The 22,388-nt window shown below is 43.4% G+C and overlaps 1 protein-coding gene across 2 annotated transcripts in view; it reads right to left on the bottom strand.

Annotated features, from left to right (window-relative positions):
- EIF4E (eukaryotic translation initiation factor 4E) overlaps positions 1 to 22,388 on the bottom strand; it is a 119,955-nt gene that overhangs the window by 71,485 nt on the left and 26,082 nt on the right. Inside the window, exon 1 of one of the 2 annotated variants that reach the window (XM_062199839.1) lies at positions 2,308 to 2,380. The exons of the other annotated variant lie outside the window; for it this stretch is intronic. Within the exon in view, the coding sequence (XP_062055823.1) occupies positions 2,308 to 2,365 (58 nt within the window). The 5' untranslated portion in view covers positions 2,366 to 2,380. Of the gene's footprint in view, positions 1 to 2,307; positions 2,381 to 22,388 lie in introns of those variants that run through there. 2 annotated transcript variants of the gene reach the window in all.

The raw sequence follows: 22,388 nt of genomic DNA, 5'->3' as shown, positions 1-22,388 counted from the left end.
AACAGCTAGGGTTGGGCCAGGCTGAAGCCAGGAGCCTGGAGCTTTATCTGGATCTCCCACATGGGTACAGGAGCCCAAACACTTGGGCCATCATCTGCTTTTCCCAGGCACATTAGCAGGGAGCTGCATGGGAAGTGGAGCGGCCAGGACTTGAACTGGCATCCATATGGGATGCCAACACGGAGGTGGCAGCTTAACTTGCTGTTCCACAACACTGGCCCCAGCAGTTCTCATCTTCTGGAGTCCTACTCTTTCACCATGTGGTCCTACTGGTACCTTCTTATAGTTTCCTCATTCTAGACAAAAGCAGAGGTACATCACCCATGGTAGGAAGTTAGAAGAGGCGGCATAACTGAGAGGATAAGCAGAGAAATTTGACCTTATTCAAGTCAAGGTTTTTGCAGAGGTCATGGAGGTTGACTTACCAACATGGGTCTATCTGAGTCAGTTACCACACTGTCAACATTTGGAGTTAGGTAATTCTTGCTTAGGAGAGCATTTCTAGGCACTGTAGAGTGTTTAGCACTAATGCTGGATTCTACTCAATGGTAGAATTTGCACCTTTTGTCTATCATGTGACACCAAAAATACCTTTAGAAACTGTCAAGTACCTCTGGAGGCTAAATCACCCCAGGTTGAGCATCACTGGTTTGAGCTGTTTATGGTAAACCCAATTATTTTTTCCAGTGGTAAGGTGAGGACTGGGCAGGTATACCAAAACCAGCCAATGTGGCATTTAGGTGATGGCCACTAGAGGGCTTTTGGGAAGATTTCTTCACTCAGAGCACATTGAGCCTGAAGCAACACTATACTTTTCTTGCTATAAGTTGTGTCTTTGAGTACTCGTACTACTATGGCTATCTCCTGACCATAAGGAACAAGCTTTAGGACAAAGCCAACATGGAGGGAGAACTAGAGAAACGTAGGATGGACAGTAGGAGATGGAAGAAATTCACATTCCTTACTTATCTAGCTGATAACTTCACTAAACGTACCTTTAAAAATTGTATCTCTGTACTACTGCTTATTTTTGAGTATATAAGTACATAAAGTACATATACAAAGTAGTATATATTCAAACTATCCATGCACACAAATGTGAGTATATTATATATACTGCTGGTTGTGTTATCTTTTTTTTTTTTTTTTTTTTTTTTTAGCACATTTGTAGATGCCACCACTAAGAATATAGAGGCCGGCACTGCGGCTCACTAGGCTAATCCTCTGCCTGTGGCACTGGCACCCCGGTTCTAGTCCTGGCTGGGGCGCTGGATTCTGTTCCGGTTGCTCCTCTTCTAGTCCAGCTCTCTGCTGTGGCCCGGGAGTGCAGTGGAGGATAGCCCAAGTTCTTGGGCCCTGCACCCGCATGGGAGACCAGGAGAGGCACCTAGCTCCTGGCTTCGGATCACTTCGGATGTCGCAGCGGCCACTGGGGGGTGAACCAATGGAAAAGGAGGACCTTTGTCTCTCTCTCTCACTGTTCACTCTGCCTGTCAAAAAAAAAAAAAAAAAAGAATATAGAAAGACCTATTATCTGCAAAGATGCACTGATTTATTTTATAGACGAATAATAAATTATTTGACCAGTTTAATACAGTCTTTTCTGTGTTTGCTTATTTTAAGTTTAAGAAATTTTTTGACTAACATGTAATACTTGTACATTTATGGGTTACAGTGCAATATTTCTTTTTTTTAAATTTTTATTTATTTGAGAGATACAGAGATGGAGATAGAGAGACAAACAGAGCTCCTGTCCTATTTGAGGTTCACTCCCCAAATGCCTGTAATGGCTGGGGCTGGAGCCAGGAGCCAGGAGCCAAAAACTTAATCTAGGTCTCATACAAGGGTGGTAGGAACCCAATTACTTGAGCTATCACCCCTGACTCCCAGGGTCTGCACTGGCAGGAGCTGGAATTAAGATCAGAGTCTAGAATCGAATCTAGGAGTTCCAATGTGGGATGTTGGCATTTTAACCAACAGGCTAAACACCTGGTCCACAGTGCAATATTTCAACATGTGTATACCTGGCATAAACTAATAAAATCAGGCAATTAGCATTTTTATTTCTTTATCTTTTCTTTGTTTGGCACTTACCAGTTCCTGTCTTCCGATTCTTCATGCAGTATATAATGCATTTTTGTGGACTATATTCATCCCACTGTGTTGTAGAACTCCAGATCCTATTTATTTCTTTTTAAAAAAGATTTATTTATTTGTTTGAAATGCAGTTACAGGGAGAGTGTAGAGGGTGGCTGAAGAGACAGAAGGAGAAAGCAAGAGAGACCTTTCATACATTCATTCACTCACCAAATGGCTGCAACAGCTGGGACTGGGACAGGCTGAAGCCAGGAGCATGAAATTCCATTTGGGTGTCTCACATGGGTAGCAGGGGCCCAAGTACTTGTGCCATTTTCTGCTGCTTTCCCAGGCCCATTAGCAGGGAGCTGGATGGAAAGTGGAACAGCTGGGACTTGAATAGGTACTCATATAGGATGCCAGCATCACCCCAGAACCTGTTTCTTCTGTTTTGATTCTCATTATTCAACCAGTCCCTATCCCTGTAATGTTCCTTTTTAAAAAAAAAATTATTTATTTATTTGAAAGTCAGAGTTACAAAGAGAGAAGAGAAGCAGAGAGAGAGAGAGAGAGAGAGAGAGAGAGAGGTCTTCCATCTGATGGTTCACTCCCCAATTAGCTGCAACGGCTGGAGCTGTGCCAATCCGAAGCCAGGAGCCAGGAGCTTCTTCTGGGTCTCCCACATGGGTGCAGGGGCCCAAGGATTTGGGCCATCTTCTTATTGCTTTCCCAGGCCATAGAAGAGAGCTGGATAGGAAGTGGAGCAGCTGGGTCTCGAACTGGTGCCCACAGGGGATGCCAGCGCTTTAGGCCAGGGTGTTAACCTGCTGCGCCACAGTGCCGGGCCCAATGTTCCCTTTTTAAATATTTTTCTAATGCAAAGGATGGTTTGATAAATTTCCATTATGCTATATCATTTCACATGTGTGTCTATGCAATAGCCTTCAGAAGAGGAATTGTTTGGTAAAAGTTCATGTGCATGTATAATTTTTTAGAGATATTATAAAACATTCTAGGCAGAGGTTGAATGAATTAAGACTCTCAGTAGCATATGGCAATGCCTGCTGCCTCATATCCTGACAAAGTAAAATATCAAACTTTTGTGCTACTGTAATTTCATGAAATACAGTATTATAATGTTTTCATTTACATACATCTTCTAATGAGTAAGTTGAAGGCTTCTTCTCATTTTTAAGGAGAATACAGGGGCTGGCCCTGTGGCGCAGCAGCAGGTTAAGTTGCCACCTACAGCACCAGCATCCTATATGGTTCAACTCCTTGCTGCTCCACATCCCATCCAGCTCCCTGCTAATAGCCTGGGAAAAGCAGTGGGAGATGGCTCAAGGGCTTCAGCCCCTGCCACCCAGAGGAAGTTCCTGGATCCTGGCTTTGGAGCCCCGGAAATTGCGGCCATTTGGGGAGTAAACCAGCACATGAAAGATTTCTCTCTCTCTCTCTGTGGTTCCCTCTCTCTGTGTAACTCTACATTTCAAATAAATAAATAAATCTTTAATTAAAAAATTATATGTAAATTTCCTTGGATGATGTATCTGTTCATGTCTTTGTCCATTTTCTATGGAGTTTTTAGGTCATTTCATTATTGACTTTAGAAGCTCTTTATGGAGTAAGAAAACTTTCCCTTTGTGAACCAGGCCAAAGCTAGGAGTCAGGAATTCAATCTGTGTCCTCTACATTGGTGCCAGGGACCCAATTATTTGAATTATCACCTGCTGCCTCCCTAGATATAATACATTAGCAGGAAGAATATGGAATGAGGTCAGGACTTGAACCCAAGTAATCCAAAATGGGATGTGGCAGGCCAAAGCAGCAGGTTGAACACTGCACCAAATGTCTGTCCTCTCCTCACATTTTAGATACAGGGGCAAGCATCTTGGTACCATTTCACCTGTGCTTCTGACCAGCTAGCTATGAGTTGGGATTTCCATGACACCTTCCTTGAGTTCTATTAATTTGCCAGGCTGCCTCAAAAAACTCAGGGGAACAATTACCAGCTTATGAATAAAGGGCATTACAAAGGATACAGATGAAGAGATGCACAGCACGAGGTATCAGGGAAGGGGTGCAGAGTTTCCATGCTCTCTCTGGGAGCCCCAAGGTCCACGAACCACATCTTCAGATACTTGGAAGCTCTCTGAATCCTGTCCTTTGAGTTCTTACGGAGACTTCATTACGTGGGAATGACTACTGATAGTCTGGCTGGTGAATCTCCAAGGCCTGAGTCTGCTCACATTCTTTAGCTCTCCTTCCTCTTGCATGGGGCAGGAACCTTCTAGAATGAGGAGGGTCTTATGATTTTCTTTTGGGCAAAGATACATCAGAAAATTTCTCCATAGCCAGCCAAAGGCTGGTGAAAATTATAACTTCTATGACCTGCCTTGGAGAATAAACTGTAGCTGCAAATCAATATATACGTCACACTACTGCAAAAAGTTTGTGGAAAAGAAAACAAAAAGAAAAGTTTATTTTGGGGCAAAAAATTTCAAAATCACAGTTTTTTCATAATCTGCATTTTCCAGGAAGTATCCAAAGACCCCCTGTATGTATGGCTTTTAATTCTTTTGTACCAAAATAAACTTATCTTTTTAAAAAATAATTTTTGTTTGAGAGGCAGAGAGACAGAGTGCTCTCATCTGCTGGCTTACTCCCCAAATGTTCATAGCATGGGTCAGGGCTGGATCCAGGAGTTGGAACTCAATCCAAGTTCCCCATATGGGTGCCAGGAGTCTGCTTATTTGAGCCATCATTTATACCTCCTAGAGTTTGCATTGGCAGAAATATGGAGTCAGGAGCCAGAGTCAGAAATGAAATTCAGGTACCTTGCTATGGCTAAATACCAGAATATAACAGTCATGCTAAGAGATTGTGCTCTTAACCGCTAAGGTTTTGCCTCTCTATTTTTTTTTTCCAGCTTAGTCCAAATTCTTCTGTATTTAGAAGAACTTTTATTATGGAAAATTCCAAAGAGTACACAAAAATTGTAGGAATAGTAATGAATTTCATTTACCCAGCACCCAGCTTTAACTGATGCGGTCTCATGAGCTTCCAGCTTCTTGATATGAGCTCAAGAAATATTCCCTAGTTTCCATCCAGGAGAAGGAAGCACTGTGGGCCTGTTTTCATCCTTTCAGATTTCCTTAAAGTCTTAAACCCAGTACCTGGGCTATCCTGATTTAGTTGCTTTTTATTGTAACTGTTAAAGACTTACCAGGCTTTAAATCGGCCCCATCCTCTTTATTTCCACTCTAGTTGTCCCACTTTGGATCTTCATAGCCTTTCATCTAAATTATTGCAATAGCAGTCTAATTGATCTTCCCAGCTCCAATCAGGCATTTCTATTCAGTCTACCCTTCACACTGCTGAAAGTTTTTGTCACAAGCCTAATTACAGCACTCCATTCAGAAGCCCAATAGTTGCACTCAGCTGCCTATTGAGTGAAATACAAATAGTCTTTTTCCCATGAGAATCTGAGGTGAGCCTTTTCTACCCCTTATGAGATTATGTTTCCCTGAATATTCTACTTTCTGGATTGTAAGATGACATTGATTGTAATATATATCTTTGAATTATTTTTTACTTATTGTTTTAAATATGCAATACTTCACAAATTTGCACGGTATCTTTCCTAAAGGGCCATACTCACACATTATTGACTTAATGACAGTTTTGGTCAGGGACCAAAGGGCAAGGTAGAACCTACACATCACTGAGAAGATATAAACTATAAGTTCATAATTACTAAAATGCAGAGGCATTAAGAAATACCCATTAGCATAAAAGAAAAAAGGTAAGATATTATAATTCAAAAATTAAACAGGGGCAGTCATTTGGCTTAATTTGGAATGTCTGCATCTCATATCAGAGTACCTGGATTAAAATCTGGCTTCACTTCTGATTCTAGCTTCATGCTAATGCAAACCTTGGGAGGTAGCAGGTGATGACCCAAATAGTTGGATTCCTATCACCCACATAGGAAACCTGGACAGAGTTCCTGGTTTTGACCTGGCTCAGCCCTGGTTGTTGTGGGCATTTGAGGGAGAGAAGATCGGAGTGCTATCTCTGTCTGTGTCTATCTGTCTCTCTCAAATAAATTTGAACAAATAAATGAATGAAACGCAAAATATAAAGGTATATTAAATGATTACGTATAATCACAGAGTATTAGAATAACAGCAAGAAATGATGGAATATTAAACTGAGTAATTACAGGAGATCTTAGCATGGGCAAAGTTTATAGGGCCAGCAGGAAGTAATGCAGTGACCTAAGGCTAGTTTTGGGGTGGGTGGTGAACCGACATAATCTTTAGGTTCAAAGGAGTAAGGGAAGAGAACACTACCAGAAAGAGGAAAAGGAAATGGATGGAGCTGGACTCTGGTCAAGAGCCTTGGCTTTCAGTACAGGGAGCAAGCCATGGAAATTTGGTAGGGATGGGACCAGGAGAATAAAAATGTCAACTTCCCTCTCCCCCGACCCTCCTATCTCCACATTAGCTGCAGCTAACTGGAAGCTGGAGGATACGCCAGTCTACCACAGCAGGTCAGCTCCCAGGATCCAGAGCATGATGGGGCAGAGTGGAGCACGGCAAAGAGGGGATCCTAAGGGCCAAATAGACAGTGTCTGTGTCTCCTCCTTTCCAATACTCTTCATCTTTAATTACAGATTGTTTCCACTTATCTTAATTTTTGTCCTCTATTTATTTAACCTTCAAGCTCAGCTTAATTTCCATCTTTTTAAAAAATATTTTATTTATTTATTTGAGAGGCAGAGTTAGACAGTGAGAGAGAGAGAGAAAAAGGTCTTCCTTCCGTTGGTTCAGTCTCCAGTTTGCCGCAATGGCCCGAGCTGAGCCGATCCGAAGCCAGGAGCCAGGAGCTTCTTCCCAGTCTCCTACGTGGGTGCAGGGGCCCAAGCACCTGGGCCATCCTCCACTGCTTTCCCAGGCCACAGCAGAGAGCCGGATTGGAAGAGAAACAGCCAGGACTAGAACCGGCACCCATATGGGATACCGGTGCTGCAGGCGGAGGATTAACCTACTGTGCCATGGCGCTGGCTCCAATTTCCATCTTTTCTATGATGATTTCTCTGATTTCTTAAATCTGTCTGTCTTCCAATGTGTTTTCACAGAATTCTACTTGAGGGGTATGTGTTTGGCTTATCAGTTCAGTGCCAGTTAAGATTCCTGTGTCCCATATTGGACTGAGTGCCACTTTTGGCTCTGTTCTTGCCTGCTTCTGACTCCAGATTCCTGCTTATGTGCATCCTGGGAGGCAGCTGTGATGGCTTAAAAAACTGAGCTCCTGCCACCCCATATGGGAGGCTGTATTATACTTATAATAAACTTTATACTTTTTTCAAAATTGACTATTTGGTTTTTCAAAAGAGAGATTTATTTCTTTATTTGAAAGGCAGAATTACACAGAGAGAAGGAGAGACAGAGAGAAAGAGGGGTTTTCCATCTGCTGGTTCATTCCCAGATGGCTGCAACAGCCAGGGCTGGGTAAGGCTGAAGCCAGGAGCTTCTTTTGGGTCTCCCATGGGGGTTCAGGGGCCCAAGCTCTTGGGCCATCTTCTACTGCCCTCCCAGGCACATTAGCAGGGAACTGGATTAGAGGTGGAGAAGCCTGGGCTTGAACCAGCACCCCTATGGGATGCTGGCACTATAGACCGCAGCCTAACCTACAGTGTCAAAGCACCGACCCCTAAGCTTTAATACTTTCCTAAGAGTTGTCTATATGCTTTCCTGATAAGAGAGATTTTACAGCCATTTCGTCTCTCCTCTTCCTGAAACACACAAACTCACTTGTCACATACCATTGTCTTCTATCTCGAAAAAGGCCTAGAAATATTAACTCAACAATCTTATTTTATAGGTGAAGAGATCTTGTTGGTAAGGGTCCAATAAATGCTTGTTGAAGTGAAGGTGAAGATTCAGATAAAAAAGTCAATGAGTGGCTTCAAGAGGGCTTAGAAAAAAAATTGTGGCTGGCGCCGTGGCTTAACAGGCTAATCCTCCGCCTTGTGGCGCCGGCACACCAGGTTCTAGTCCCGGTTGGGGCGCCGGATTCTATCCCGGTTGCCCCTCTTCCAGGCCAGCTCTCTGCTATGGCCCGGGAAGGCAGTGGAGGATGGCCCAAGTGCTTGGGCCCTGCACCCGCATGGGAGACCAGGAGAAGCATCTGGCTCCTGGCTTTGGATCAGCGAGATGCGCCGGCTGCAGCGGCCATTGGAGGGTGAACCAACAGCAAAAAGGAAGACCTTTCTCTCTGTCTCTCTCTCTCACTGTCCACTCTGCCTGTCAAAAAAAAAAAAAAAAAAAAAAAAAGAGAGAGAGAAAAAAATTGTAATCACCTTCTTGTGGAAAAGCTGTAGTGCTTTGTACCTGGAATAAGCTCTATGTTTTTGCTTTTCATTCAAGCCTTGCTGCTCTTACTTTATACAAAGCATGAAACAAATACATGTAAATCATCTTAGCAGAAGAGCTAGCAAATGGTAAACTTAAATATAGAGAGTTGTTTTAGGCCTATTATGGTGAGACAGTTTTTAAGACTTTACAAATAGGGGCCACTGTTGTGGTGCAACAGATGAAGCTGCTGCCTACAACAACTGCACCCCTATGAGTGCTGGATCTAGTCCCGGCTGCTCTGCCTCTTTTCCAGCTTCCTGTTATTGTACCTAGGGAAAGCAGCAGAAGATGGCCAGAGTGTTTGGGCCTCTGCTACTCACATAGAAGACCCAGAAGGCTCCTAGCTTTGGCATGGCCCAGGCTGGCCGTTGTGGCCATCTGCGGAAAGAAGCAGCAGATGTAAGACATCTCTTTCTCTATCTCTCTCCCCCGTCTTTCTCTCCTTCTCTAACTCTGCCTTTCAAATAAATAAATAACTTAAAACAAATAATTTACAGGTAAGAGAAATCAGATTTTTCTTAGTTGCTTGAAACTTAAAATTATACACAAATCATAGAACATTTATACAGCATAATATTATATACTTGTAAAATAACATACATTTGCAGTGATTGAAATGGAAAAATGCCTCTAGTATATCACTGAGTGAAGAAATAGTTTATGGGCTGGCGCCACAGCTCACTAGGCTAATCCTCCGCCTTGCGGCGCCGGCACACCGGGTTCTAGTCCCGGTCGGGGCACCGATCCTGTCCCGGTTGCCCCTCTTCCAGGCCAGCTCTCTGCTGTGGCCAGGGAGTGCAGTGGAGGATGGCCCAAGTGCTTGGGCCCTGCACCCCATGGGAGACCAGGAGAAGCACCTGGCTCCTGCCATCGGATCAGCACGGTGCGCCGGCCGCAGTGCGCCTACCGCGGCGGCCATTGGAGGGTGAACCAACGGCAAAAGGAAGACCTTTCTCTCTGTCTCTCTCACTGTCCACTCTGCCTGTCAAAAAAAAAAAAAAAAAAAAAAAAGAAATAGTTTATAAAAAGGCATGTATAATATGACTTTTTAAAATTGAGAGACATGTGACAGCATGTTTATCAAAATGTTAACAGCAGTTCTAATGGAGTAGTGGACCAATCTCTATGTTGTTTTGGAATATTTAAATGTTTTACAACTAGTCTGTATTGTTTTTGAAACCAGCAAATTCACATCAAAAGCGAAAATTGATGCTGAGTGAAGTCACCTTAAATAGAAATGCTCTAAACCAACCCAACTGAACTATAAAAAATAAAAAGTATTAACATATTTAAAGAATGTTCTAGGGGTCTGCACTGTGGCCCAGTAGGCTGAGCATCCGCCTGCGGCATCATCATCCCATATGGGCACCGGTTCGTGTCTGGCTTGCTCCTCTTTGGATCCAGCTCTCTGCTATGGCCTGGGAAAGTAGTGGAAGAAGGCCAAGTACATGGGCCCCTGTACCCGTGTGGGAGACTTAGCAGAAGCTCCTGGCTTCAGATCAGCCTAGCTCCGGCCATTGTGGTCATTTGGGGAATGAACCAGCAGACAGAAGACCTTTCTCTGTCTCTCATCTCTGTCTGTAACTCTGCCTTTCAAATAAATAAATCTTAAAAAAAAATAAAAAGAATGAATGAGCATGTCACAGAATAGGATATGGTTAAGTAATAGAGCACTAAATGTGAAGAATCAGAGACAAAATCGGGCAGCATTCATCATGCACTGTCCAAGAGAGTCAGAATCCTGGGTGCAGAGGTATTCTTGACAAAACCATTCCTACTGTGCTGATGTGCCTCTCAGGAACTCTCAGCTTGATGCATTAAGTTATAACAAAAGAGAGAAAGAGAAAAAATATATATCACACTAGAAATGTGAACAGATATATTCCAAAATCTAAAAAAATTATCTTTTTAATATCACAGGAACATGTTATTAGCACATCTATTGCCAAAAAATATTTTCAAGTATTTAGGCAGGAAGACTTAGGGCTAACTAGGCTAGTAACCACAGAAGTTGAAAAGCTGGTCAAAGAATTACCCTCTATAAAGGACTAAAATGGTTTTGCTGATAAATTACTTGAAATTTCCTGGCTCAGACACTGCATATTCTATTTAGCTATTTGGAGCAAAAATAAAGATGAACAACTTCTCGACTCGTTTTAAAAGACTAATATAACTGACATCAAGCCAAGTTGAGAACAAAATTTAAAGCTACAGAAATAATCATTTGAAAACAGAGGGAGAAGAATGGGTGTTGTGGTGCAGAGGGTGTAAGCCTCAGCTTGAGACACCCATGTCCCATATCAGAGTGTCTGGGATCAAGTTAGACCTCTATTTCCTACCAGCTTCCGCTGATGTACACCCTGGAAGGCAGCAGGAGATGGCTCAAGTATTTGGATCCCTGCCACCTATATGGGAGATCTGGATGGAATTCCTGGCTCTTGGCTTTGGTCTGGGCCCTGGGTATTCTGGGCAACTGGGGAGTGAACCAGCAGATAGAAGATCTCTTTCTCTCTTTTTCTGCTACTCTGTCTTTCAAACAAACAAAAACAAATAGACTTAAAAAAAAAAAAAAAAGAAGAAGGAAGAGCAGGTACTTAGCCTATCTACTAAGATGTCTGTTGTTATGGTTGTGACATCCAAATCCCACATCAGAATACCTGGATTTGATTCCTAGCTCCAGCTCCTGACTCCACATTCCTGGCAATGCATACCCTGAGAGGCAGCAGTGATGGCTCAAATAACTGAGTTCCTACCACCCATGTGGGAGATGTGGATTGGGTCCTGACTCCTTGCTTTAGAAATGGCCCAGCCCTGCTGTTGCAGGCATTTGAAGAGTGAACCAGGGGCCAGCACTGTAGTATGGTAAGTTAATATCCACCTGTGGTGCTGGCATCCCATATGAGCACCGGTTCAAGTTCTGGCTGCTTCATTTCCAATCCAGTTCCCTGCTGATGGCCTGGGAAAGCAGAAGATGGCCCATGTGCTTGGGCTCCTGCACATGTGTGGGAGACCTGAATGAAGCTCCTGGCTCCAGACTGGCTCAGCTTTGGCTGTTATGGCCATTTGGGGAGTGAACCAGTAGATGGAAGACCTCTTTATCTCTCCCTCTCTCTGTAACTCAAGTAAATAAATAAATCTTTAAAAAAAAAAAGTGAACCCATGGACTGGGGCTTGAAGTAGAGCTGTAACTCTAACCTAGGCAGCTGAATGTGGGATGTAGGCATCATAAGCAGTGTCTTAACTGGAATGCCTTATTCCTACCCCCCTTTTAATAATGGTTTTAAAAATCTTTACCCAAATAGCTGTTATGACTTACTGTATGGCTTGACTTACTTCTGAACATGGCCCAGAGGCTCAAATACCTACAGGGCAATGCAGGTTGCATAATGAGTGAGGTAGCTGGGATGTAATAAAGTACATTTTGTCATCGCTATGACAAATTCATGTTGAAACTTAACTCCACCACTGTGCGGGGCATTAGGAGGTGGGGCCTTTTGGAAGAAATTATGTCATGACGGTTCTACTTTCAAAGATGGATTCATGCCTCATGAAAAGGTTGGAGAGGCCAGCGCCGCGGCTCAATAGGCTACTCCTCCGCCTGCAGCGCCGGGGCACACTGGGCTCTAGTCCCGGTTGGGGCGCCCAATTCTGTCCCGGTTGCCCCTCTTCCAGTCCAGCTCTCTGCTGTGGCCCAGGAGTGCAGTGGAGGATGGCCCAAGTGCTTGGGTCCCGCACCCGCATGGGAGACCAGGAGAAGCACCTGGCTCCTGGCTTTGGATCAGCGCAGTGCGCCGGCCATAGCAGCCATTGGGGGGTGAACCAACAGAAAAAGGAAGACCTTTCTCTCTGTCTCTCTGTCCACTCTGCCTGTCCAAAAAAAAAAAAAAAAAAAAAAAAAGAAAAGATAAGGTTGCAGAGAACTAGCAAGGGCACAAGGTTCAGGGGGGCACCATCCTAGAAGCAGAGAGCCAGGCCATCGTCAGACATTGAACCTACTGGTGATTTGATCTAAACTTCCCATCCTTTTGAACTGTGAAAACCACATTTCTATTTATTTATTTATTTATTTTATTTATTTTTTGACAGGCAGAGTGGACAGTGAGAGAGACAGAGAGAAAGGTCTTCCTTTGCCATTGGTTCACCCTCCAATGGCCGCCGCGGCTGGCGCACCGCGCTGATCCGAAGGCAGGAGCAAGGTGCTTATCCTGGTCTCCCATGGGGTGCAGGGCCCAAGCACTTGGGCCATCCTCCACTGTACTCCCGGGCCACAGCAGAGAGCTGGCCTGGAAGAGGGGCAACTGGGACATAATCCGGCGCCCTGACCGGGACTAGAACCCGGTGTGCCGGTGCCGCAAGGTGGAGGATTAGCCTATTGAGCCGTGGCGCCGGCCGAAAACCACATTTCTATTATTTGGAAATTACCCAGTGCCAGATGGCAGCACAAAGAGACTGAGACAGACACAAAACAACAAAAAGCTATGTTCTTTTTCTAAGAACTTTGTAACACACTAGAATAAGAAAGGTTCTATTTCCCTCTCAATTTTACTGTGAGAAACATAATGCAAGTATAAGGACAAATGCAATTGACAGCCGTGTTGATATGGGAAGCTCTTTGGGTTTGAAGCAACGTGCGCTTGCTGCCAGAGCGAGCACCTGCAGCTAAAGCACCTGCAGCAGCCAAGAAACACAGAGCAGACAAGCTGGGAACGGGACTTGATGTGTTCAAGTTGTCTGTGACCACATCTGTGGTGGAAATCACAGATGGCCAAAGGGATTGGATGTTGGGCAACACAAGTATCTATTCACAATGTCCATTTGTGAAATGGAAGAAATCATTTCATAAGAAAAAATTCTTTTGTAAGATCATGTCCATACAATGACCAAATCTGAGATGTCAACTGGCAGTACTTGTGCCTGATTTTTGGGAGCCCCTGGGTGATTTGCAATCTCTTGCCTCCACTTTTTGCTTGCCCAGCAGCACTGTCTCCTACTCCCAAACCTCTTTTCCTTCAAACCTCAGAATCCTCTTACTTCATGATAACATCTTCTAAGTATCAGGACATTTTCTTTCCTGAATATTTCTTCAGGTTTTGCTTCACCTTACATAAAACAAATTAATTACACATAATTTTGAAAGTTCAGAATCCTTTGAAGTTTAAATTTTTTTTAAGATGAGGTATATTCATAAATAAGTTAAGGGTACAATAACAATAATCACTTAGGCTTTATTAATCTCAGGCAATAGTCTAAGGACTTTACACATGAAATCTCGTCTACTCTTCACCACAACCCTATGAAACAGGGTCTATTACTTCTATTTTCAGGTGAGGAACTTGAGGCACAGGAATGTTAAGTATTAGGGTCACAGTGTTAACATGTGCAGAGTCAGTGTGAACCCACATGGTCTGCCTCTGCTCTGTGCTCCCAGCACTCTATCATGTGACCCCAGCCACACCAACCAAAATATTTAAGGGAAGCATCCTATCTTTTGCACACGCCAATCATTCATTTGCTTCTTCTTTTATTATACTATTTGGAATGTGAACTATGAAAAAATGTTCTTCTTGGAATGGTGCAGACAATAAAAAGCAAATAAATGAGTATTCTAAAAACTGAAGAAATATGTAAACTCTGAACAAAATAAAATGATTTAATCAATCGTGATTTTATTATAAGAATATTTGAAATTTAATTTTACCTGGTTCATAGTAAGTTGTCCTTGAACCTTTAATGTATACTTCAAAAGAGGTTAAGCCACCTCTTGCAACGCCGGCATCCCACATGGGCACCAGTCCAAGCCCCGGATGCTCTACTTCCCATCCAGCTCCCTTCTAATGCACCTGGGAATGCAGAGGAAGATGGCCCAAGTCCTTGTGCCCTTGCACTCACATGGGAGACCTGGAAGAAGCTCCTGGCTCCTGGCTTTGGCCTGGTCCAGCCCTGGCCATCGCAGCCATTTGGGGAGTGAATCAGCGGATGGCAGATATCTCTGTCTACCTCCCTCTCTCTGTAACTCTGCCCTTCGAATACATAAAATAAGCTTCACTATTTTTCAACAGATCTAATTCAGACCTTCATTTTCCCCTATTTAACTGTTTGATTTGTATAAATAATTTGCTCTAAGAAAATTTAATTTAGTTATTTTCCATGTGTTATCATGATAGATTTAGTCTTTATTTTCTTTGTCTTTGGTTTTATGAACTACTGACAGCTTTCTAAATTATTCTAGGATTCTGGATTCCAATGATTTATTATTTGTGAAATGATTTCTGCAAAGTTGCTGAAACCTGGCAAGTCTATAATTAATTACATACATTAGACTAACCAGTTGGCTCTGATACAACAGAAGTGGGATTTGTTTTTCTCATTTCCAACAACATTTTTTGTCAATCTGTTATCACTTGCTGATGTCCACAGGGATGTCTTGGTTCTGTTTTACAATGGAGAGAGCATATGTATTTGTGCATCATTACTTTAAGTTCTCCTTTTAATCTGCCTGATAGAACTGGGAAATAACAATATACTAAATAGGATCTAAGCATAGCAGGGAATCCCAATTTGAAGTCTAAATTTCAGGCATGTGCAGGGATGTCTCAAACTGGTTCGGTAAGCCTGTCAGAAACCAATTGTATGAGGACAAAGTTGCCTCTTGGGAGAAATGACCTTGAAGATCCACCAAGTTGAAACAATGAACAAAAGGATGTAAGAGGGCCTTCCAAGAAGAAGAACAGGCTCTGTAGGCAGTCTGGTGTCTTATCATTCAGTATGTTCTCATTACAAGTCCCCTGAGTGAGTATCTGGGAGAGTATGAGAGGGCTGTAAGTAAAAACTAAAAGTTTTGTCTCATGGAAAGTTATTAAACACCAACATTACTGGTTTAGACTCCTCTTACTAGAATTCAATCAAGGGGCCAGTGCTATGGCATAGCAGGTAAGGCCATCACCTTCAGTGCCAGCATTCCAAATGGGTGCTGGTTCGAGTCCCGGAAGCTCTACTTTGGATCCAGCTCTCTGCTGAGGCCTGGGAAAGCAGTAGAAAATGGCTCAAGTCTTTGGGCCCCTGAACCCATGTGGGAGACCCTGAAGAAGCTCCTGGCTCCTGGCTTTGGATCGGCACAGTTCCAGCAGTTGTGGCCAATTGGGGAGTGAACCAGCGTATGGAAGACCTCTCCCTCCCTCCCTCCCTTCCTCTCTCCTTCCCTCTCTCTCTCTCTCTCTGCCTCTCCTTCTCTTTCTGTGTAACTTTGACTTTCAAATAAATAAATCTTTAAAAAAAATAAAATAGGAACAACCTTCTTATGATACAATACATGCAAATAAAAAAAAAGAATTCAATCAAGAGGAAGAGAAGAACCCCTCTTTTAATGCCTTTGTGGTGGTGCTTGAAGAGAGATAGTGGAAAATGTACCACCTAAAGACAGAATCTGGAAGATAGCAGGGCCAAGGCAGGTGAGACTTGCTTTGCCTGATGCAGCAGAGGCAAAAGCTGATGTTCTCATGGCATCTGTAGGGAATGCGATGCCTGAGGAGCTCATCAAGTGACCTGGAGGCCTCCCTGAACATCAGGGGAACTCAGCAGAGGTGATCATGCCAAAAGAGCAGGAGCAGATCCTCTAGGGAAATGTGTCAGTGGAAGAGGTTATACAACACATCCAGGGAGAAAATGTGGTACCTGGTGAGAGGTTGTTGAATCACAACATGTGAACATAAATGAGATACTCACTGAAGATGCCTAAAACACTTCAAGAAACTGAGATTTCAAAAGGAAATCGAAGTCCTGAGCCATGCAGGTGATGCCATGAGCCAGTGATTATTGTGTTATCCAACTTATCATGATCTTATTTATATTCCCAGCTAGTGGAACCTGGGTAAATGTTTATATAAAATAATCAAGAGATCAGAAGTTGTCATTGAAGTTGGTGGAGTATTTTAGGGAGTCACTTGGGAATGTGTCATTATAGTTTTTTAAAGAATTATTTTATTTATTTGAAAGAGTTACAGAAAGAGGTAGAGACAGAGAGAGAGAGAGAGGTCTTCCATCTGCTGGTTCATTCCCCAATTGGCTGCAATGGCTAAAGCTGTGCTGATCCCAAGCCAGGAGCCAGGAACTTCCTCCTGGTATACCACGTGGGTGCAGGGGTCCAAGGACTTGGGCCATCTTCCACTGCTTTCCCAGGCCATAGCAGAGAGCTGGATCGGAAGTGGAGCAGCCGGGTCTTGAATCAGAGCTCATATGGGATGCTGGCACTGCTGGCAGTGGCTTTACCCGCTACACCATAGCACCGGCCCTATATAAATTCTTATTTGAAGGCCGGCGCCGCGGCTCAATAGGCTAATCCTCCGCCTGTGGCGCCGGCACACCAGGTTCTAGTCCCTGTCGGGGCACCGGATTCTGTCCCGGTTGCCCCTCTTCCAGGCCAGCTCTCTGCTGTGGCCCGGGAGTGCAGTGGAGGATGGCCCAGGTCCTTGGGTCCTGCACCCCATGGGAGACCAGGAGAAGCACCTGGCTCCTGCCTTTGGATCAGCGCGGTGTGCCGGCCGCAGCACACTGGCTGCGGCGGCCATTGGAGGGTGAACCAACGGCAAAGGAAGACCTTTCTCTCTGTCTCTCTCACTGTCCACTCTGCCTGTCAAAAAAAAAAAAAAAAAAAAAAAAGCCCATTACTTAAAGATTCCTTAGCATGACATTTTGGCTTTGAAAGAAGCTGTCATTGCAGCCACTATGATTCATTTGAAAGTCAGAAGTGAGTTAAGTTCTTTTCTCTTTCCTGATAATAGCAGTTGGGTAAATGTGAATCTCAGTTCCAGATAAAATATACAAAAAATGTCCCACATCAAGGTGCTTCCTGATTCCAAGTATCTCCTAGCCCTGATTTTACCAGGTATGTAGAAATTAACCTTATTCATTTTTGGAGCTTGACTCCCAAACTCCCCAGGGACGTTCATGGTTCTGGGTTCCTATGTAGTACCAAGGCATCAAGGTGGTAACAGTCAGCTGGTCATTGGTCACCACTTCATAGTCCTGGACGTGCTCCCTTCTGCTTTCTTCCTTCAGATCCAGTAGCGTTTTGCTACTATGCACCATGTACACAGCATGAATATTTTTTTCAAGGATGAGAATGCAAGCCTAGGATCTCATGCACCCTGCTACAGTTATTCACTTTGGGGGTCAGTTTGTCTCCTCTTAGCATTACCCCAGAGCATGATCTGGGTCTCCATATCCAAAATCCCAGTGTCTCTGTCCCTCATTGAGCGTGTGAAACCTTTTTTTTCTAAACTGAGTGAACTCCTTTGACTTCATCTTTCTCCAAGTCATTTATCTCTACCTGGAATTTCTCTCTACTGAGGATTAGCCTTTTGAAATAAAACCCAGAACATTTGTAGGCAACTTCAATGTCCATCCTCACTACATATTTCACTTTGAAAGTGAAAGCACAGGCCAAATTTATCTACTTATGTTAGAGGAAGGTAAAGGAAAAATAAAGAAGTTCAGTATTTTAAAATGTTTTCATTTTTGTTTTTATCTTAGAAACGTGAAAGTTCAGATTCAAATTTTATGTTCAGTACCCATAGAATTAGACTTTTTGCTAGCTTATTTTTCTTAATTTTTTAATTTCTGATTGTCAGTATCACTTTATTAGCTTTGTTATGAATGCCTGGTAACAAATATGTTTTCCCACTTATCCAAATTGGTATAGATTCTTTTGAACTGGTACAATTCATTGCAGCAGTGTGGGGGTAATTAAAGTCTAGTAGGGTCAAGACTATCTAGAGATAAACACAGAATACCAAGCTTCAAAGAGACAAAGCATGACTTAAGAACTGGGAGTTCCTTTATAAACTTCCAGGAACTGGGTACACATCCACCCATTCTGTGTCTGTGCTCCCCTTGCTGCCACCAATAAACTGACCCTCTTTTTTGCTCAGTAGTAGGAACACCTGCTACTTTAGCTTCTTCTTCTTGGCTTCTATTTGCATATGTCTACTAATGATGTTTTCTCTACTTTATCTTCCAGTTTTTGCCTTTGCTACCAATTGGACATCTCCCAAGAAAAAATGGTATAAGTCTAATTAGCTATCCCCATCAGACAGAGATTTCCTGTGTTATCGACTGAACAATGGGTTATAGTTTCTTGAATCAGATTACTGCCATTGTTCATATCAATTGTGGCTTTGGTAGCAGGATTATTTCAGGAGAATTACATGCAAAGGCACTCCCATGGGGTGCAGGACCCAAGGACCTGGGCCATCCTCCACTGCACTCCCGGGCCACAGCAGAGAGCTGGCCTGGAAGAGGGGCAGCCGGGACAGAATCCGGTGCCCCGACAGGGACTAGAACCTGGTGTGCCGGCGCCGCAGGCGAAGGATTAGCCTAGTGAGCCACGGCGCCGGCCAAGTAATGGGCTTTTAAGTGAAGATGACAAGTATCTGTCTTGCAGCTGGTCCTACTTGCCTCACTGGAACAAACCTGGAAGATCACTCAGGCTATTATCAGTTCTTGCCATTGTGTTCTTAACTGCTGTGGGTCCCCATTGCCATTCTATACCATTCTGGTGACTCAGCTACTCTCTACTGAGAGTAGCCATTGTTCCTGCTACTGAGCAATGAACTGACTTCTCTCTATTGTCATTCTTAGCTTTTGCCATTCATGGTTTCTGACTACTCTTGGCTTTCATTGTCTCATGGCTTCTGATCACTGCCTTTTCTCTGGGTGCTGGTTGGCTTTGTTCTTTTCATTTTTTGAATTTTACCCCTACAACAAACTGCTGACCTTTTCTGTGTGTTGTACACTCAGCATTACAAGAGAGAGTATTGGTCCATCATTTATGGCTACCTCTTTGGGGCAGAGCTATCACCATCTGATATCACTTCTCCCTGGTCCAACCTGCAACCAGGGCTAGGGATTCTCCAGCCTGTCTGAGCCCACCTCGCAGAGTCATGGTTGTTGCAGGGTAGAAGACAGTTAACACTTAACAACACACCAGCTGTGGGCCAGACAATATTCCTAGTGCTTTACAGTTACCCTGTTCAAACTTCAAAATAATATTCCCATTTTATAGATAAGAAAGCTAAGGTGGTTAGAGCCTGGCAGTATTTCCAGAGTCACATAGCCAGTAATCAGCAGAACTAGGATTCTAGGCAGGTCATCTGGCTTTTAACCACTGTCTTTCCAAGTTAACTGAATTAAAACAGACTTTTATCAGAGCTGCTGTGTGTAACAGACTAGTAGCTAACAAACCACCAAAGATTCTAATTCTGGAAGCAGACATTTGGCTGAGCAGTTGAAATGTAGGTTAGTATGCCTGTATCCTTTATTAGAGTGCCTAGGTTTGATTCCCAGCTCTGGCTTGACTCCAGCTTCCTGTTAATTGCAGACTCAGGGAGGCAGTAGTGATGATACAAATAATTGAGTTCCTGCCACCCATATGGGAAATCTGGATTGAGGTCTTGGCCTCAACTTTGGCCCTGGCCCATTTCCAGCTATTGTGGGCACTTGGGGAGTGAACCAGTAGATTAGAAGTGCTCTTTTATTCTATCACTCAAATAAGTCAATAAATAAATACTCAAAGTAAATTCTTACTGTGTGTTCCAGCTCTAGAGTTCTCACTGGGAAGCAGATCACCAGCTAAGCACTATATGTTTTTAATTCTAATAAACCCAAGTAGGGCACATGATTGATTCTAGCCAATGTGAACCAAACTGATGTCCTTCACACCCAGGTCAAGGAGGCCAAGGATCTCTTCTGCCTTCCCTGTGCTCTCTTCTCCTTCTAGGGGAACCTTGGAACCCACCTATTTCAGATGGCAAGTGCCTGGTTCTCTGACTGAGCCTTAGAGAAAAACTGACCAGAACTTCCCAGCCAGAAACGTCTATTAGATCTGGCACAAAGAAGATATATAAAATGTAACATCAATATTTTGGGACTATTTGTTATGATAGTTATTTATTCTGAAAATATACCACACAAAGCCTCCATTTCCTTAATAATGTTTATAAATTTGTTCATGCATATGTGGTTGAGATGTTCTAACCATATAAATGGTTTAGACACTGACATACTTTTATTAAACTAATTATTTATTTGAAAGGGGTGGGAAAGAGAAGCACACAAAGATCTTTCATTTGCTGGTTCACTTCCCAAATGTGCACAACAGCTAAGGTAAGGTCCAGATGAAGCCAGGAGACTGAAACTCATTCTGGATCTCCCACATGGGTGGTAGGACTTGGGCCATTATCTGTTGCTTCTCAGGAAGGACATTAGGAAGAAGCTGAAACTGGGAACAGAGCCAGAACTTGAACCCAGGCACTCCAATATGGATGTCTCAAGTGGCAACTTAATGACTGCTCCAAATGCCAGCCCTTGGTTATTGATATTTAGTGAAATGGCCCAAACAACTTTGACAAAGGCTCTGGGAAGAAAATACTGTAAATCTTTACTGATTTTTACTAAAAACTGATACAACAGTAACTGACTCTTCTGCCTGTGTAGCCATTTACAAATATTGCTGTGTCTGGAAAGGTGTTGTTGAAGCATCTTGCCCTGGACCTCTTAGATTACCATGTGAATAATCAAGATTATCCACTAGGAAACAATGCAACTGCTTCTGCATCTCCCGGATCTAGATTCTGAAAGATGTAGGACGGTGTATTTCCCAATGTTATCGGCTGACTTGAGTCCTCTCCCCAAATTCATACCTTGAATTCTAAATTCTAGCACCTTGGAATATGGCTGTTTTTGAAGAAGGAACTATTAAGGACATAATTAAAGTTAAAAATGATCATATGAGTGGGCCCTAATCCAGTATGACAGCTGTTGGTATAAGAAGAGACTAAGAGACAGAAAATGCAGACTGAGAGATGACTAAGTGAGGATACAGCGAGAAGGTGGTCATGTATAAGCCAGAGAAAAAGTTTCAGATGAAACTAAACCTCCACATGTCTTGCTTTACGACTTCTAGCCAAACTTCTGTTGTTTAACCATGCTGACTATAGTTGTGTTTTTTGTTTTTTAAGATTTATTTTATTTCTTTGAAAGTAGAGTTACAGAGAGAAAGAGAGGGTGAGATAGAAAGATCTTCCATCTGCTGGTTCCCCTCCGTCCCAAATGGCTGCAATGGCTGGGGCTGGGCCAGGAAAAAGCAAGGAGTCAGGAGCTTTCTGTGGGTCTCCCATGTGAATGCAAGGGCACAAGGACTTGGGCCATCTTCTGCTGCTCTCCCAGGTGTATTACCAGGAAGCTGGATCAGAAGTGGAGGAGCCAGGACTTGAACCAGCACCCATATGGGATGCTGGAATTGCAGGTGGTGGCTTTATCTTCCACATTCCAACACCAGCCTCTGTCTATAGTATTTTTTTAAAGATTTATTTAGTTATTTGAAAGGCAGAGTTACATAAAGGTAGAGGCAGAAAGAGAGAGAAAGGTCTTCCATCCGCTGTTTCACTCCCCAGATGGTCACAACAGCCAGAATTGTGCCAGTCTGAAGCCAGGAGTCAGGAGCCAGGAGCTACTTCCGGTCTCCCAAGTGGGTGAAGGGGCCTAAGGACTTGGGCCATCTTCTACTGCTTTCACAGGCCATAGCAGAGAGTCCTGGAGCATCCCATGTGGGATGCCAGCACTTGAGGCAGCGACTTTACCCACTACGCCACAGTGCCGGCCCCCGGTATTTTTTTTATTGCAACCCTAGCAAACTAACACACTCCAAAAGGCCCTCCTGTCCCTCAAAATCAATCATCTGCCTTTTCAAATATCCTAAATCATCACAGATACAACCTGGTACAGGATTCTTTGTATTACAGCCAGTCTTTAAATACCATGAATACAAACACTTTTTGTTTTACTAATATCATGAGCTAGAGCTCTCTTCTTGCATGCTATGAAACTCCTTTATAT

The sequence above is a fragment of the Lepus europaeus genome, chromosome 8, assembly GCF_033115175.1.
Source record: "Lepus europaeus isolate LE1 chromosome 8, mLepTim1.pri, whole genome shotgun sequence".
NCBI classification, from domain to species: Eukaryota; Metazoa; Chordata; class Mammalia; order Lagomorpha; family Leporidae; genus Lepus; species Lepus europaeus.
The sequence above is the reverse complement of the archived record's forward strand: the minus strand, read 5'-3'. Positions and strand labels throughout refer to the sequence as shown.